Raw genomic sequence first — 16,739 nt, 5'->3', positions numbered from 1 at the left:
TAATCGTGCAGTGTCAATTATTACAATTTATTATAATTTAAAGAAATAGCAATATGGTGTTTAATTACTCTACTATTAGATAAATAGTATTTTATTTGTTAGGCTTATATATTTCTCGCCTACCGAAATAATAAAAGTGGCCGTCATTTCTTTTTTTGCGTGCAATGAAATAAGGGACTACATTACCCAGCATTCTCAGTTGAAAACAGAGAAACTCAAGCAGCACGTGGTGTTAACATGGCGTCCCGCGCTGGAAGGAGAGTTTCTAAGGACTCCAGCAGCAGTGACGACGAAGAGCTTAAAAAGTGCCGGGAGGCCGTTTGGGAAAGCCAAACATTTAACGCAAAAGGTAAAGGATGCTAGTATTTATGCACCATTTTTACATTTGCAACCGTTTTAGTAATTAATCCTGAACACACATACCTACAGAGCTAGGACTTGTGTGTTCATGTGAAATACGTTGGACGACTAATAATTTTTAGTTCCCTAGATTTTCGTGAGTTTGACGGTCGCCGTGCACATCAGGAGGCTGACACTTCTGTTTCTTATTTCAGATGGGGATGGCAGTGTTAAACAGGAGTCTAAGCGGTAAGTGTTGTCACGTTTACCAATTTCACAGCAGTTAAACTTAATGGACTTTGTGCAGAGCATTAGCCTTCCACATTAAATTAAAGAAAGTGTGGAAGTTTATTTTTTAATTTAACAGAGCCATAAGGGAGGAAGTCTGAATCTGGGATGCATCACGCACCAATCAGAGACGTTGTGGTTGATCTCTGAATGTTGTGAAGCTCTGACCAACCATCTTTATGATAAAAATGTTTATTGCAAAACAAGATTTTTTTTTACTCCAAAACAGCCCAACACTTTAAACTGGTCAATTTCTAAATAACTAATTTTAGATGTAGATTAATGGTTTTTATACTATAATCGTTATGCTGTGGAGAAAATGAAAGTTTATGCATCTGGCAGCCACTTAATTAAAACTGAGGGGCAAAGTGTATACATTCTGTTGTGCAACAGCGTTGTGGTCGCTGACCATGAGCATGACGGAAACGAGCTCCAGGTCACCCAAGGATTTCGGAAACATGTCGCTAGAAAGCTGGAGAATCTTCTGGACAGGTAGGGAAAAGTTGTCATTTACAGAAGAGTCTCATTATTTCTTCAGGGCTCCAATTTTTAAGCAGCATTTTTGTTCTTCAGTTGCATTTCAGAAACGCAGCACATAGCCTCAAAATGTCTGGAATCAAAATGTGATGATGGTCAAGATGAGGGTAAATGTCTGCTCTTTCTTTAAGCAGATTCGCTATTAGAGGAACTGACTTGACCTCTTTTAATGTTATAATTTTTTATTTATTTTTTTGCAGGATTTCGTTTGTTTTCTACATCCGTCCCAGGACAGGAAGATGCCAAGCCTTCGTCAGCAGCCAGGCGTCGGCCTCCTCCCAGCTCAAGGTTTTCTCTTTTTTTCTCCTTCCCTTTGATTTCAAACACTTGATTTGCAGTTTTTCACCTTCCACAGAACATTCTACCTTTCTGTGCTGCTTTCAGTGACAGCGACAGCGAGATGGAAACCAGACTGAAGGAGGCAGCGGTGTCCATCAGTGACCTGTTACCTTCAGCCATGCGCTCATCTTCCTCAGTAGAGCCTCTCGGCTCAGAAGTTGGAGCAAAAAAGAAGAAGGTGGAAGAGGAAGAAGAGCATTGTGTCGTCAAGAAAAAGACGAAACGGAAAAAAGAAGAGAACAAGCAGGACTCTGTATCCTCTGCTCATCACCAAGGCAATGGTGAGCAGGAACACTCTGTAGTCAACATAAAACAAAAAAAGAAAAAGAAGCGTAAAAGAAATGCAGAAGAAGAAGCTTTGAACTGAGTTTTTAATCTAGTGTTTACTCATTCGGGCTGTCTGTGTTTTGTGTTGAACTGATCAAGTGGTGTGGAGCACTCAATTATTTCTCCGATAACACAAGGCATCTAGTTTGTTTATAAAATAACTTTACATCCGTTGTTGATGGTTATACATATTTTTTTTCAAAAACTTCTCATCAAAAGGGAAAAAAAGCATTTAAGGAAAGCAAATTAAAAACAGTGCAGGTAACATTTGTTTGCCAAGTTTCATCTGAAGTTACAATTTCCAAGAAAAACTAAATATTTTAATAAAAATATTTTTGGTGTTGATCTTGAGAGATATTTCTGCTATTTAAGTTGTGATTTTTTTCCCCTCTAATATTAGTTCTAGGTAAAAGCTGTAAAAGCTGTGCTGAGTCAGTTTTTACTCTCAGACATCACTGGTTCCGGTCTCCTGGTTCTCCTCCCAGTGTTAGCTGTCCAGTGTTAGCTGTCCATCCCCACACCTCCTTAGTCCAGCTGACAGGCCGGAGCCGCTACATAGCCAGGGAGGTGTTACTGGGCTGTGGACACCATTTGTGTAGGCATATAGGAGCCGATGTCTGTGGGTGAAGGGGAGAGGAGGTGAGACTGATGGCGTTCTGTCGTCTGGGAGGAAGGATACAGCTCCAGGCTCTCAGAAGACGCTGTTCAGAAGAGTGATAAAATCAGTTTAGACTCAGCTTAGAAGTTTCTGGCAAAATTAGTTTCTTCTACTCAACCACCCACCCACAGGAGCATCAGATTAGAAAACACAATTTGTTTTTATTTATACATTTTTTTTAAAAACAGCATTTATGCATACTCAGTAATTAATGTGAAAAATATTGGCAGTACAGAAATAAAACCCATTTTATAATGGCTTATTGTATCTTTCTGATGGTGAGTGAAAAACAGAAGCAAGAGAAATGCTCTATGAGATTTAAATGGACTTGATTAGCTGATCATGAGTAAATCTGACTCCGTGTATGAGCAGGAGTTTAGGCAGTTTATTGGTCAGGAGCATGAAGGACAATCCTAACACTGCCCAGAAGGATAGAGATCAACAACAGATTGGCTAAGAATCGCCTCTGCGAATAAGTCTGGAAAGAATTATGGGATAGTTTCCAAACAGTTTTGAACCCTTCCAAATCATACCTGTGTTTGTCTTCATTTATTTGTTTAGTTAGGCACTTTAATCAATTGTCACAGAGTAAACTTCTTTAAATTGTTGGTTGTCAAGTGAAACCACCTCCTGAATGGATAGGAATTTAGCTTGGCCAATGGAAAACGTTCTTCAGCAAACCGTTCCCATTTTATATTTAAAAAAAACGTGGTTATGACGAGACCAAAACTACAAAGACATTTAAGAGAGCCTCACCCCAAGCTGATTTCCAAACACGTTGGTGGCAGAGTGATGGTTTAGACTTGTATTGCAGCCACTGAACATTAGTCCAACATGCACTTTTAAGATCAGAGTTTTCCAGTGCCAAATCAAGCCACCTGTCTGACAACTAAAGCTTGGCAGAATTTGTGTTTACATCAATTAATCGAATATCATTTCAGGCCTAATCTTAGTCATACTTGTAACAATTCAGCATTTGTATTTTCAAAATCACTATTCATAGAGATTCTCAAATATATTTGGACAATGAGTGGTGAGGCTTTGCTTGCTCTGGTACTCTACCTGGGACAGGTGTGTGTGGCTGCAGGTGTAAAGAATCTTCCTGCAAAGGGGACTCCGTCTCTTCCTCAGGATCTGCTGTGAGGATCTACTCGAAACAAAGTTTAAGGTTGAGGTTTAAAATCTTACTGAAGATCTACCACCCCAATAAAGTCATCAGAGGCATACCTGTCGGACCGCAGCGAGGCTGGTCAGGGTCCCCAGACTGCTGCTGTCAGTGATGACCATGGCTTGAGACAGCAAACTGGACGAATGGTACTGAGGCGACTCTGACTTGTTGTACACTGTCATGGGGAAGAGATGAATGAGTGTTTGCCTTCTGTGTGATGTTAAACTTATATGCTGTTGTAGCCTTACTGTGACATGGCAGCTGTGTCATGGTTGCCATGAACGGACTGGCAGCCATGTGACCCTGAAGCTGCTGTTGTATTGCCTGCTGGTGGGGTGTGTGAAGCTGCTGCTGGAATGAAATTGGCTGGAGAGTGGTGAAACCAGCCCCCATGTTGTTAATGACGGGGACGGTCTGTGATTGCGTAGGGGCCAAACCTGTAAAAAACATCAGGGATAGACCTCACTCTTTGTATTTTTATATTTTCCATTCAAAAGTATGGAGAGTAAATCGAGAGACTGGGGTACCTATTAGAAGCGAGGACTCGCCCAAACTCATGACGCTGGGCACCGAGGCCATGATGAGGCTCTGTGAGGAGGCTGGAGACGCTGAAAGACTGTGCAGGGATGTCAGCGTGCTTACTGGGGGCAGTGGTCCACTGCCAGACACCTGCAGCTAGGGGGAAAGTATAGTCACAATGGTAGGAATTCTCAGAGTGGACTGGTGAAACACCAGGACAAACACTCACCAGCTTGGGGTTATGAGACTCAAGGAGTGTATGGCTGGGTTCTAGTTGCATAGGGCTGACCACGAGACGTCCCACACGGTCCCCTATGCTGCTTCTTGCTGTGCTCCCTGTGTCACAGGAGATTTGCTGGCTGTACTTCACACCTAGGAAAGCAGTGTGAATCAGGCTTCAGGACAATATCCAGGGTGATTAGTTTACACACATCAGTCTCAGAACCTGCACAGTCATGTCTACCAAAATCTGTGGTACTTGCAAGACCACCTTAGTTGTAACAGCTTAATCCCTAATCTCAGTTTACAAGAAATAGTCCTGTTTTTAACTTTATCTACAAAGAATAGAAACTGTAGGTTTGCTTAACCAGTTGTGGCGCATTACCATGCTCAGGACTTGTTGGAAGGGTGGCATTAGAGGAGGAAGCTGACTGGCTGTTGAAAGATGTGTCAAGGGCCAACTTGTGACGAAAAGCCTCCTCTTTTCGCCGGTTGGCAAACCAGTTGTACACCCTGACTTCAGTAACTAGGTTTGAACCCAGACCAGCAAGCTGGGAAGGGGACACCCCTCTCTGGAGGCACTCGGCTCTGAAAAATAAGAAATACACTTACAGATGAGTTAACAAATGAAAGATATGAACTGAAGTCATTGACTAAATAAGAAGCAAATGCAACAATAAAATCAGTGGTGCTTCATTTCCCAATAGGATATCATGAGATTCTCATAGCATGTGGCATAACATCATGTTTGTTGGTTCCCAAAGCAGCTCTGACTTGTTGAAGTAATGACCTCCAGTAAACCCTTGAAGGTTTGCTTTCGTACTGAATACCAAGATCTTGACAGGCCATCTTAAGTCCTGTAAGTTGCAAAACTACATGGATTGGACTTGTTTGTCCAATACACCCTACTGATGCTTGACTGGATTGAGAGATGAACATTTTTGAAGCTAACACAAAGCTTCTCTAACCATTCCTGAAGGAATTTTGCTTTGTGGCAGCATGACTTGTTCTGTTGAAAGAGTATACAGCCATCAGGCAATACTGTTCCAATTCAGACTAATCTACAGGCAGTGCGTGTAATTTTTTTTCCCCATCAGAAAGACCGTTAAGTTCTTTCGCTATATGAGCAAGAGTGGCTCAGCTGTTGAATCCGATGAAAGGAACCAGCCTTTGCTGCCCACATGCATTTATGAGCCTTTGTTGCCTATGAGTCTGGTGAGCAATCCAATATAGCTACTGCTAGTTCACTTACTTGACCATCTTTGATAGACACCAACCCATATTTCTGGAGATACTCTGGCCCAACCTTCTATCCTTGACAATTCAACCCTTGTTAGATTTCCTCAAGTTCTTATTCGTTCCCATTTTTGTGCTGTTAACATTTCAGCTTTGATGATAAAATGTTCAGTTTTCTTCCTAACGTACTCCATCCATTAAAAGGTGCCATGAAAAGGAGGGAAGCAGTGTTATTCGCGTCATCTGTCTGTGACGATCACGTTTTGCCCTATGGTTGCATATCTGCAAAATAAAAAATGGATCATCTAAAATCTTGCCACACCTGTTGCATTCCTCTACCAATCCCTCTCTTTCCTCCTTGCTGGGGTTCTTCTGACGTTCATAGGCATTGAAGAGAATCTGTAGGGATGCTGGGCCCCACTTGAACCTGTTCCTCCGTCCTTTTTTGGTGTCTTCTCCTTGTTCCTCCACCGGTGCAAGACCATGTTTGGCATTGGTAAATTCTAGATGAAAAAAACCGTAGTTTCTATTACCAATGTGTCTCCATCTCCTAGGACTGCTGCTAGCTTTGGGTTTAAATCAAGCAGAGGTTGGTGCTTCTGTGCAGGTTTTGTACTCACGCTGACTGATCTCGCACTGCTTCTTGACATACCAGCTGTAGAGAGCAGCTCTCTTTTGGTTCTTCATGGGTGTGCCTTTGTTGAGGTGCTGGGAGAGATGGGACTGGTTGAGGCCTGTGGACTCTACCACCTCTCTCTGAGGTAGGTTGTGCTGCTGCATGTAGCTTTTCACCATTTTTGCAACCTGCCAGGGGTCCTCCCTGTTCAGCAGAGAGGGCAAAACACTTAACAGGTTACACAGGCTTAACACCACACAGCTACTTAGTTTATAAAGCACTTTGATTGCAGTAAAGTTCTTGGGATTTTCTTTGTAAATACCATTTGTATTCAGAAGTCATGACTTTTGGGTTCCAGGAAAAATCTGCTGGAATGTCCTCTGAAGTCAGAATCATGTCTTGTATGAGTTCGACTCTTGTGAGCAATCCAATAAAGCTGTAGAGCTACTAAAACTTGTGTTTGTTTACACGTTTGTTGAATTGTGTCTTGTAAAATTAGTCACATAGTTAAGAGAAATCTGTTGCTTAACATGTGAATTTATTGGTTACACATATAAAAACTGCTATCTGACAGTATTGCTAATAGTAATTGGTCTGGTCACAGAACATGACATGCATGAAATCTAACTTCAACCATTTTATTTATTTATTTTTTCCAAAAGCTGTTTATGAAGTGGGAAGAGCTCCCACAAAATGACATTTATTATGAGAACTAACGTTTACCACTATATTTTTGGCATTCTTAGTGTATTAAAAAGTTAAGAGAGAAGGACATTTAAATGTTCCTCTTTGCTTATCTCTCTAGATCACAGGTCTCAAACTCCAGTCCTCTAGGGCCGCTGCCCTGCAACCTTTAGATGTGCCTCTGCTGCACCACCTGAATAGAATAATTAGGTCATTAGCAAGGCTCTGGAGAACCGATCTACACAAGGAGGAGGTCATTAAGCAATTTCATTCCAGTGGCACATCTAAAAACTGCAGGACAGCAGCCCTTGAGGACTGGAGTTTGACACCCCTGCTAGATCATCCAGCGTTCTGGGCCCTCACTTTTTGTCTTTGTATGATTCAGGTCTGAGATTGATTTGGGAGTCTGATTTTGGGGAGAGTTTTGGTTGATTTTTCTGATTAGAAAAGAAAGACTTGGATTAAAATTTCATTCAAATTGTAACAAGACACAGGGATGATGGAGGTGATATTATGCAAAGTTGCATTTGAGGCTTGAACACTTGGTTGTTAAAAATATCAGTTGTATCTAATGGAGTACAAAGATATAAATATTTCATGAAAATACAATTTAACTAGTTACAGAGACTAATGTTTAAGTAGCTAACATACACAAGCTAATCCGCTCGCTAGTTTCTTACATTTTTATTCATTTCAACATTACCATTTCATGATAAAGCATTTCATCTCATCAATGGAACCTTTATTGCAGTGTTTTCCTATCCCTGTCCAATATTTTTGATAAAATATAAAATTAATTATATGTGCCTCCAAAATATTTTCACAGTTCCAGTTAAAATATTGTCCGAGTGTCATTCAGAGTTAGAAGAAGTTGTCTTAACTTGCAGTTTGAAGCGGCCAATCAGACTTTCAGAATCTCCTCTAACCCCGCCCACTGAGTTTGATGGGTGAAGTTGACAGTTTGGAGCATGAAATTATTTATTAAATCATAAAATAACTATGTTTTTACAATAAAAATCATTACATTTAAATGTTTTTATTGACTATAGTTATTTCTATATTGAATAAATTCTCTGTAGTTCCAGTTTTATTAAATTCATTACACATTAAAAAAATATTTCCTAAGTTATGTATTGTAATTTAACACTCCATGTTATCGTTCACGTTTGTAACTTTTACCTCCATAAATGCAAATTTCTGTACAAATATACAGGTAATCAAAACGGGTTTGATGACCTGCACACGTGACCATCAATACCAAACGCATATTGTTTCCATCATTTTCCCTTTTCTTAATTTGCTAAAAATTTGTTAGCCACGTCCAAATAGTTTTCATTTACTCGTTTTTTCTTTTTCTCCATAGAATGTGAGAATTGCGACAGCTACTATAGTTTCTATAGAAGTGTCAAGCAGGTACAGGCAGTGAAAACATTGGACTAAATGTGTTTCCACACACCGGGAAGTTGCATAGAGGCCTATTGACAGAGAGCGATAAGAGAAAGCACACGGGAGCAAAGTCCAGCCCTTTCGGATCACTGGAGGGGAAGAAACGTGTAAAAGGTTTATGAGCCCTGATTTAACGTTTGGACTCTGTGTGAAAGCTTGAAAATACACGATACCTTAAAAGACTCCATTTGGAGCAGCAAATATTCAAATATAAGTTCAATTAAATGAAGCACTAAATGAAAACCTTTTTAATGACGGATGCTTTATCACGTTTTTATGTATCAAGTGTGTCTGTAGGGAATGCTTGTCTTTTAAATTCTCTAAATCTGCTGTTAAAGGCGCGCTCCGAAATATTGCTTAAGCGTTATGCAAACACGGTCTCCTGTTACCAGCCCCACTCCATTAATCTTCACCTACCTGTATGCATGGAGCTTATTTATTAAGAAATGGCAAGGGAATAATGATGGGGGTGGGTAATTAGTAACTAGCAAAGGAGGAACCCTCTTTAAATTTGCCTCAGAAGCCAGATTGCAGAGAGAGAAACAGAGAAGCATGTGAAGGAGGGAGGATTTAGGAAAGAGAGGAGAACCGAAGTGAGGAATAATGTTTTAGACAGAAAAATAGATTTGGCCAGAACACGGAGGAACAGACTCATTTGATGAGGAGGTTCTAAATTTACAAAAAATTAACCTAGTTCCTTTAGGGTGGAAAAAATTGCTGAAATAACGACTTCAACGAGACTTCAAGATGAGTTGGCCATTGCCATGGAATCTCCAGAAAACCTTGGGATGTACTCACTGCAGCAGCCGGTCGACCTCGGCCCTCAGCTTGGACGCGTCTTCCGGAGGAAGCTTCTCCAGCTCTCGGAATATAGGCGGAGGGAAATCCATTTCTCCCTCCTCGGAGCTCTCTCCATCGCCCTTGTCTCCCCTCTCTGCGCCGGCTCCGGCCCTGCTGCGCTCCAGCTCGCCCACGGCTTGGACTAGGACGTCCCGGGACAGTCCGGATTCCAGCAGGGCCCAGATGAGCTGCTCCTGAAGGGCGGTCAGACGACTTGGCCTCGCCATGGCTGCCCTCTCCTCTCCCTCCATTGGTCTGGTGTCTTATCGTGCTGCTGCCTCACAAACAAACACTGCTCGCATGTGCTCTCCCTGTCCCATTCAAATAGCAGCCGGACGGCCTGCGTTGGGCCTCATTCTTTTTTTTTCATACGAGCTGCTCTTCTTTAAATGAAAAACCAGAGCGCTTTAATTTTCCTCCACTGATTTTCCTCCCGATGCGTCCTCAGCTGCCTGGTTTTTGCACTCCACCTGCTGTTTTCCTTTCAAAGGTCAATTTTTCTTTTTTCTTTTTTTTAACCTTCCTCCTTTTCACCCCCTCCTCCTTACGAGCGCCCTGTGAACTTTGTCCCCTCTCCCTCAGTCCCCAACAGTGACCAAAGTACAATTTAAGAACAATAACCAAACATGAGCAAAGTTGCATTTGCTGAGACTTCTGACAAAAGCTGTCTGCCAAGTCAGGAAACGAGCCAATAAATGAGAAGATGTGATTGCAGATCACATGCATTTCTTATTTTTAATGTAAAACTCGCTTTAAGGACAGATAATCTATTTTTAAATCAGGGTTTTTTTCCACAGTAGAGATTTTCTTCTTTTTATTTCAGAATGCCTGCATACCAGACTCTTGATTATTTAGTGAGCTTCTAGTGATTCAAAGCGCTATAAGTTACTGTAGGTCAAGCACAGCTTGATGAGTAACTTGTGCCAGTAGAGGGCGCTGTTGTACCATCTATGCTTTGAATTGACACAGTTCTGTAGAAATGTATTTCAGTGACTCAGGTCTCTTCAAAACCAAAACAACAACAACAAAAAAGTGAGGTATATATGAGGTGAGGTGGATATATATATATCTGTTATTTTTGAATTAATTATTTTGGAATTATTTACTATAATATGTCTAAACTTGTATTGTTGAAAGAGGCACTCGAAAACAAACTTTTCACTTCCAGGGACTGAAGTCTTTTCCAATTCTTTTCAAAACAGCTCAAGCTCAGTGACATTTAGTGGAAAGTGTAAAACATCTATTTCCAAGCCTTGCTGCAGATTTTCTATTTTTTTTTCTAGATTTCTAGACTTTGACTGGACCACTGCAACATAATGTTTTTCTGGTTGTATGTTAAAGGTAATCCTACTGGGATATTAAGCTTCTTTTGCAACCTCCAGCAGGTTTCCTTCCTGGATTCTCCAATATTTAGCTCTGTTTAGCTTCCCTGCGCCTGCTTGCGATGCTTCCACCACCGTGTTTCACCATTGGGGTGATGAGTTCATGGTGAGGTGTGATGTTAAAAAAAACTACCTAACCCTTCACCTTTGACTGAGATTAAATTATATACAGGTGACTTGTGAAGGCACGGTTGTGTGAAATTTTAATTAGTGGTGTCAGAATAAGATGAGATTAAAAAGACCGCACTTTTCAGATAGGGTGATACAATTTCTTTCTTTCAGAAGACCTATAAGCATTGGTCGTGGATGCATGCATCTAGCTTCTATTTTAAATAAAATAGCATAAAAAAAAAGATCTGCTTCACAAACTACATACATCACGGTATCTCAGAGTAGAGACGTGTAAGACTTATTCAGGTATTCATCAGGCACAGTGAGCAGGTTTGAACTTGCAGCATCAACAGGTGGTAGAAAACGCGTCGCTGTAACTGTAACCACAGATTTTCCCTTTGCAGATTTGTTTCACCCCAATCCAGCTTGTCTTTGTCCTTAATCCATCTCTTGTTTTTTTTTGTCAAAGAAAGTTGGCTGGAATTAGTTGTGGGGTAACTGTAAAGCAAACGAAATGGGCAAAATCCTTTGAGAGGTAATGTGCCATCTAAGCTCCCCCCCTCCACTCTCTTTTCAGTGTAAAACACTCATTTTCTCCACCCCGATCACATTATACCGTTCTCATGTTCAGCCTATCAGCACCTTTTTGTGTCCAGCTCTTGTTACCCCACCCCACCCTTGGGATGATGGCATTATACAGTATTTGGAAGGGTAACAGAGCTCCCTCTATCTCCCTAAGACATGCCACTGACCTGTAATTAAGACTCATTGTACTACCGAGAGGAAACTCCTCACGCAAACGGACAGAGGGCAGTGTGTGTGGACTTCCAACAGCTCAGATACCGCTGTGACTAATGCCGCGCCACACAGCCAGGTTTTATCGAAAAGAAACACATGCGGCACACACTGGAGCGTGCATGTTTTTGGTCCTCTCCGAAGAGAACTCAAAGCTGTGCTGATTGGTAATGAGACACAATCCGCACTGCCCATCTCATTAACAAACCATTGCTCACCACCTTTGTGTGTGTGTGTGTGTGTGTTTCCATTGCAAACACCTCTCTCACTCCATCGCCGCTTTGGTCTGGCCTGCCTTTTTTTTTGCCCTCCCCTCTCTACCCCATCCCAACCTATTCAATCCCATTGATCATGCATGCAGAAACTTAACACACCCCTCAATTCCCGTCCAAATGGCCCCCTGTCCCACTTCCAGAGCTCCATCATCAGTTAGTAGACCTGCTTGCAGTCAGGACACTGACTGCGTCGCTCAATGAGGATGGAGCACACTGTAAGTTACCATTGTGGGGGCACAATCTGTCCCTGTATTGTTCCCCTCTGTAATAAATGGCAGCGGTAACATACTCTTTTTTTTTTTTAAAAAAAGCACCTCCAAACTTTCTTCGAACTCCAAGCCTCTTGTAAAAGGCAGCAATGAGTTTTACACCCACCTTAAGTCAAAGCTGTCATTCCCTTTGTTTGAGTTGGACGGGCTATTGATCGGCCTTAACATTAGTTACCAGGTCACATGTTGAGTCAGTGTTGAGAAGATTAGCGGGAGCTGGCTTTAGTAGCTACTAATTAAATGCTTAAACCTCAGCAATGAATGAGCACGCAGCACACAAACCTTCTGTTGTCCCACACTGCGTAAACCGGTTTGCAATGTAGAGGCAGACAGCACAATAATGGACTCTGAAACACGTCTACCCTTCACAGAGCGCTAAAGTGATGCAGCTAGACGGCATGTAGAGCTTAAACACCAGCTATTACACAAGTAAAAATCAAGGATATCATTGAATAAGTACATAATGAGCTGTGAGGTGTATTTCAAGCTTTTCAGGTGTGTTTTAAACTACGTGTTCATGCAGTCCTGAGATTTTTCCTCTAAACTGTGAGCCGTTTCCCTTCCTGTTTCTGCAACATTAAAGACCAAGTGAAGACGCTATCATAAATCAGTTACTTTATCTTCAAATCATTTCTGATAACTCTTTATCTTAACTGAAGTGGGTTTTGGGTCAAGGTGGTCAGCATTAGAAAGATAGTGACAGGAAGCTAGGAAACCATCTCTTCAAATTAATGGCCCAACTTCCTTGACTTACAGATAGATTCCTTCCTTTGTTTTATTATCCACATGCAAATTTTGTATAATGATTTTTAGTTAACCTATCCAATTGCACATTTCTGTGTGTTTCTTTGGACCGGAGTATACAAAGCAATAAAAATACTGCAGAGTATATTTATATTAAAATTTTGCTCATACTACACTGCATTCTATTCTTTTAATACATTTTATGTTGGTGTGAATATATACTGTGATCGCCTTTCACTTGGTTGTTGTTGCACCTACTTTTTCTCTCTGTGGCACATTAAAGAAATTTCTATTATTTCAGCAGGAACAGGAACAAGTGTGGCTTTTAAGTTTTTGTATAAATGCAACTAGGTCATGTACATGTTTGTTTAAATTTTGCATCTCCTCTGACAACATTTGACGAAAACGTGATGCTGGCCATTCATTTCGTTGCCATATGTGCAGACAGGGCACAACTGAGGTGTACACAGTATGGGCGCACACAAACAGATGTGAAATATATAAATTGCGGTCAACTTCTTTTTCACCATCAATTTGGCGCCCTCTCTAGTGCAGCGCCCCTTGTCGCATAATATTGGATGCCAGAGGTGGGTAGAATACCCCAAAATTGTACTGAAGTAAGAGTAGCACTACTTTTAACACATTTTACTCAAGTAAAAAGCAGCCATCCAAAAAGGACTTGAGTAAGAAGAGTATTTGGTAAAAAGGTATACTCACGCATGTAACTGATCAAAACATCAATCATTTAATATTTAAAAATTACTTCCCCAGACGGAACAACATATAAAGTTATGTTAAACTTTGGTAGCTTAAGAATAAAAAAATAAATAAATAAAATTACTCATATAATATAACAAAAGCATGGAATATATATTTTTTCCAAATCAATTTCTTTCATTATAAAACTTTTGCAACTTTAACAAAAACTTCAGGTGTATGTCTGTATCAGGTGAATTTTGGTTTAAAATGAGCCCGTTTTTTAATTCAGTGAAGTTACTCGCAGTGGGTCGACCATCCAGACATTTTACTCAAATAAGAGCGATACTTCATAATAAAATGATGCAAGTAAAAATACTTCATAATAAAATGATGCAAGTAAAAAGTACGGTGTAGTAAAACCTAAAAGTATTTCTTTTCCAAAAAGTTCAAGTAATTTTAACTGAATAAATGTAACTAGTTAATACCCAACTGGAGATATTATCGACAAGCAGGTTTTTGTGAGGAGTGACTAATCTTTTCCTCTTAAGCTGTAAAATGGCATCAATCTCCATAAAATAAAGCATCTGAGCTGAACAAATACATTCTAAGTGGTAAGACTTTTGCAACTTTGCTTTTACTTTGAAAAGCGTCGCCGGAAGTGACGGGGTTAGTTCCCTCTAACTTGACGCCGGAGCCGCGTGCCTCGACGGCAGCGGTGGTGGGATGAGAGAGGGACCGCAGCGGGGACTGAGGGAAGGAGGTGGAGTCTGTCCCAGCCTGCATCTGGCCCGCTCCCCTCTCTGTCACCCCGGGCCAAACCCGCCCAGCTCCTCTCACTCGCTCTCCGCCTGTCCTCCCGCACGGCTCGGCCCGGTCACACACACCCACACCCACCCACCCATCCACCCACACCGGCAGGCTCACACACACCGAGAGGACTCGGAATGGACACGGAAGGGAGCCAGAGCAGCCTGTCCGCCGCGGACTCCCCTCACGACCCCTGGTAACGGAGAACAAACAAACAAAACACAAAAAACACAAAAAACAAAACTCGACAACTTTGTTTTTCAAACTTTGTGAAAACAAGCGCGGCTTTCCGTGAGAGCTCCGAGGTGCGGAGTTAGACTCGCACACCTCCACGCAGAGAGGATTCGTGCTAAATGAGATGTTTCTCTCTGAAAATCCATCTGCAGCTCCGGGATCCCTCTGAAAAGCCCAGCAACAACTTTGTCGGTGCTGTGAAAGTAGCAGCGGCGCTCTGAGATCTCTGAATGCTGCTTTGTTGACTCTGTTAATCTGCATATTTTCTCACTTTTTCCACAGCAAAATGTTTATAGGTGGACTCAGCTGGCAAACTACACAAGGTAAATCTTTTTCTGCCTCCACGTCTGCTCAAAAGTCACTGTGTTTCCAGTTTTTTTTTTTTTTTAAGTTACTGCGCAGGTTTGATTAAGTCAATGCAGTGTTTTTTTGTTTTCGAAAGCGGGATGTGCTTATAGTTGTGTTTACAATGAATTTTACATTTCATATTTTCTCTTGAATGAATACTCCCATTCAGAGTTAGCAAAGGCTGCATGATTCATAAAGGTCATTAGAAAGTTTTATTTAAAGCAGAGATGCACCGATTACTCAGCTGGAAACTGGAATCAGCCATTGTTTCCTTGAACAGCTCTGACTGGTAATTATCACATCAAATTCTAAAAATATAATTTCTTTCCCTTTTTAATGAATGCACAAAATCTAAGCTCTCCCGCTATATTCAGTCTATAAATGCTTTAAACAAAAGCGTTGATTTACTAAAATGTGGTTTTATTATTGGTAATTTTTAAAATTTTTTGTGCCATTCATTTAGTGCGTCAAAGTTAAAAACTTCTACTTTTTTTGGCCTATAAACTATAGTCACATTTTTGAGTTGAATTAAAAATCAGATGAGAGTTAAGGATGGATGCCTTGATTTATGAATGGAACTAACTTTCAAAATGCTGTCATTTTCCATTGAAACACTTTCTCTCTTATATGTGTAAAATAAAAAATAAATGTAAGTAATCACTCATGAATTTGGCAGGTCAGATCTGGGGATGGGGGGAAAAAAATCAACAGTTGTTATTGGCCTAGAAAACTGTGATCGGTGCACCTCCTGTTGAGGAAATATGCTTTGATTCACAACTTAAGAGAATCTAGTAACTTCTTTCATTTTCCAAAGGATTTGAAACTGCCACATCTCTCAGGTCACACATATTTACGTGTTTTTGCTTTTAAGAAAATAAGAGACTTGGCAGGTCAGACTTGAAAGAAAAGAAAAGAAATAAAAAATGCGTATCCGCCGGATACCGGAGATTATCGCATCTGTAGCTCGAGAGCAATCCGATCAGGAAGCATGCGAGGGCTCGAGAGACGTACGACTCGCTCTTCTGAATTTCCCAAACTTCTCCTCCTACTTGTTGACCTCATTCGCAGCATGTCTGCTCCTTCCCAAACTCGTCTTGTTTCTGTTTCTGTCTCAGAGGGCCTGAAGGAGTACTTCTGCAAGTACGGCGAGGTGAAAGAGTGTATGGTGATGCGAGATCCGGTTACTAAGCGCTCGAGGTGAGGGAGCCCCGGCTTCAACCCGCCGAAAGAGCTGAAAGTTTATCTGATTCCTCTCTGCTCATAAAAGCACCATCAGACAGCCACATCGGGTCCCTGCGTCAGTAACGGCTTTCTTCCCTCCGTGATGTCTGCAGGGGTTTCGGATTTGTCACCTTCGTCGATCAGGCCGGCGTGGACAAAGTTTTGGCCCAAAGCAGACACGAGCTGGACTCCAAAACAGTGAGTTCTCTGTGTGTTTCCCTCCCAGCACTGGCTAATCCCATGGCTCAATGTTTGATTAGTGGATTTTTCCAGTAATCTTCCTGAAAGGTGCAACTTTTCCTACAATATTAGTGTGTTCACTGTGGGATTCCAGTGTTCTGATGAGGTTTATTTTTTTTCTTCTCCTCCTCCTGTGCCATTAATACACAGTCCGGGTCCCATGCTTGCATCTGCTGCCGCACCTCAGATGGGAGCACTTTACATGATAAAGTCATTAGCCGACACATGGGAGAAAGTGCTCTCTCGTCTCTCTTCTGCCAAACAAGGCAAGAAAATGTCACCCAGTGTCAATTTCCATAGAAACAAGGGAACCGGGACAGGGTTGCATTCTCTGCCACTCTTTGATTTTGAGCCTCTCAGAACACTAAACCAAGACTTGTATTTTTTTTTCCCCTTTT

At 41.3% G+C, this 16,739-nt stretch overlaps 3 protein-coding genes across 5 annotated transcripts in view; 2 read left to right on the top strand and 1 right to left on the bottom strand.

Moving 5' to 3' along the window:
* The first annotated feature begins 190 nt into the window (after positions 1–190).
* Positions 191–2,175, top strand: c12h12orf43 (chromosome 12 C12orf43 homolog). Of its 2 annotated transcripts, none has more exons than XM_028033377.1 (6): positions 191–349; positions 555–588; positions 1,021–1,119; positions 1,201–1,271; positions 1,365–1,452; positions 1,549–2,175. In XM_028033377.1, exons 1-6 carry the CDS (start codon positions 238–240, stop codon positions 1,868–1,870), a joined length of 726 nt encoding a protein of 241 aa, XP_027889178.1. In that variant the 5' UTR covers positions 191–237; the 3' UTR covers positions 1,871–2,175. The 2 variants fall into 2 exon arrangements, with proteins under 2 accessions (XP_027889178.1, XP_027889177.1); XM_028033376.1 differs by having other exon boundaries at positions 970–1,119.
* Positions 1,858–13,434, bottom strand: hnf1a (HNF1 homeobox a). Of its 2 annotated transcripts, none has more exons than XM_028033365.1 (10): positions 9,175–13,434; positions 6,251–6,450; positions 5,953–6,133; positions 4,780–4,982; positions 4,405–4,547; positions 4,184–4,325; positions 3,905–4,093; positions 3,716–3,831; positions 3,551–3,635; positions 1,858–2,531 (listed from the first exon to the last, which is right to left on the bottom strand). In XM_028033365.1, the coding sequence occupies exons 1-10, from the start codon at positions 9,465–9,467 to the stop codon at positions 2,401–2,403; spliced, it is 1,683 nt and encodes a 560-aa protein (XP_027889166.1). In that variant the 5' UTR covers positions 9,468–13,434; the 3' UTR covers positions 1,858–2,400. The 2 variants fall into 2 exon arrangements, with proteins under 2 accessions (XP_027889166.1, XP_027889165.1); XM_028033364.1 differs by having other exon boundaries at positions 2,031–2,531; positions 4,184–4,331; positions 9,175–13,429.
* Positions 13,435–13,860: 426 nt separating this feature from the next.
* msi1b (musashi RNA binding protein 1b) overlaps positions 13,861–16,739 on the top strand; it is a 28,822-nt gene continuing 25,943 nt past the window's right edge. The window contains exons 1-4 of the mRNA XM_028033375.1: positions 13,861–14,494; positions 14,815–14,855; positions 15,996–16,077; positions 16,215–16,299. Of these exons, the coding sequence (XP_027889176.1) occupies positions 14,436–14,494; positions 14,815–14,855; positions 15,996–16,077; positions 16,215–16,299 (267 nt within the window). The 5' untranslated portion in view covers positions 13,861–14,435. The remainder of the gene's footprint in view (positions 14,495–14,814; positions 14,856–15,995; positions 16,078–16,214; positions 16,300–16,739) is intronic.

The sequence above is a fragment of the Xiphophorus couchianus genome, chromosome 12, assembly GCF_001444195.1.
Source record: "Xiphophorus couchianus chromosome 12, X_couchianus-1.0, whole genome shotgun sequence".
Classification (NCBI taxonomy): Eukaryota; Metazoa; Chordata; class Actinopteri; order Cyprinodontiformes; family Poeciliidae; genus Xiphophorus; species Xiphophorus couchianus.
The sequence above is the reverse complement of the archived record's forward strand: the minus strand, read 5'-3'. Positions and strand labels throughout refer to the sequence as shown.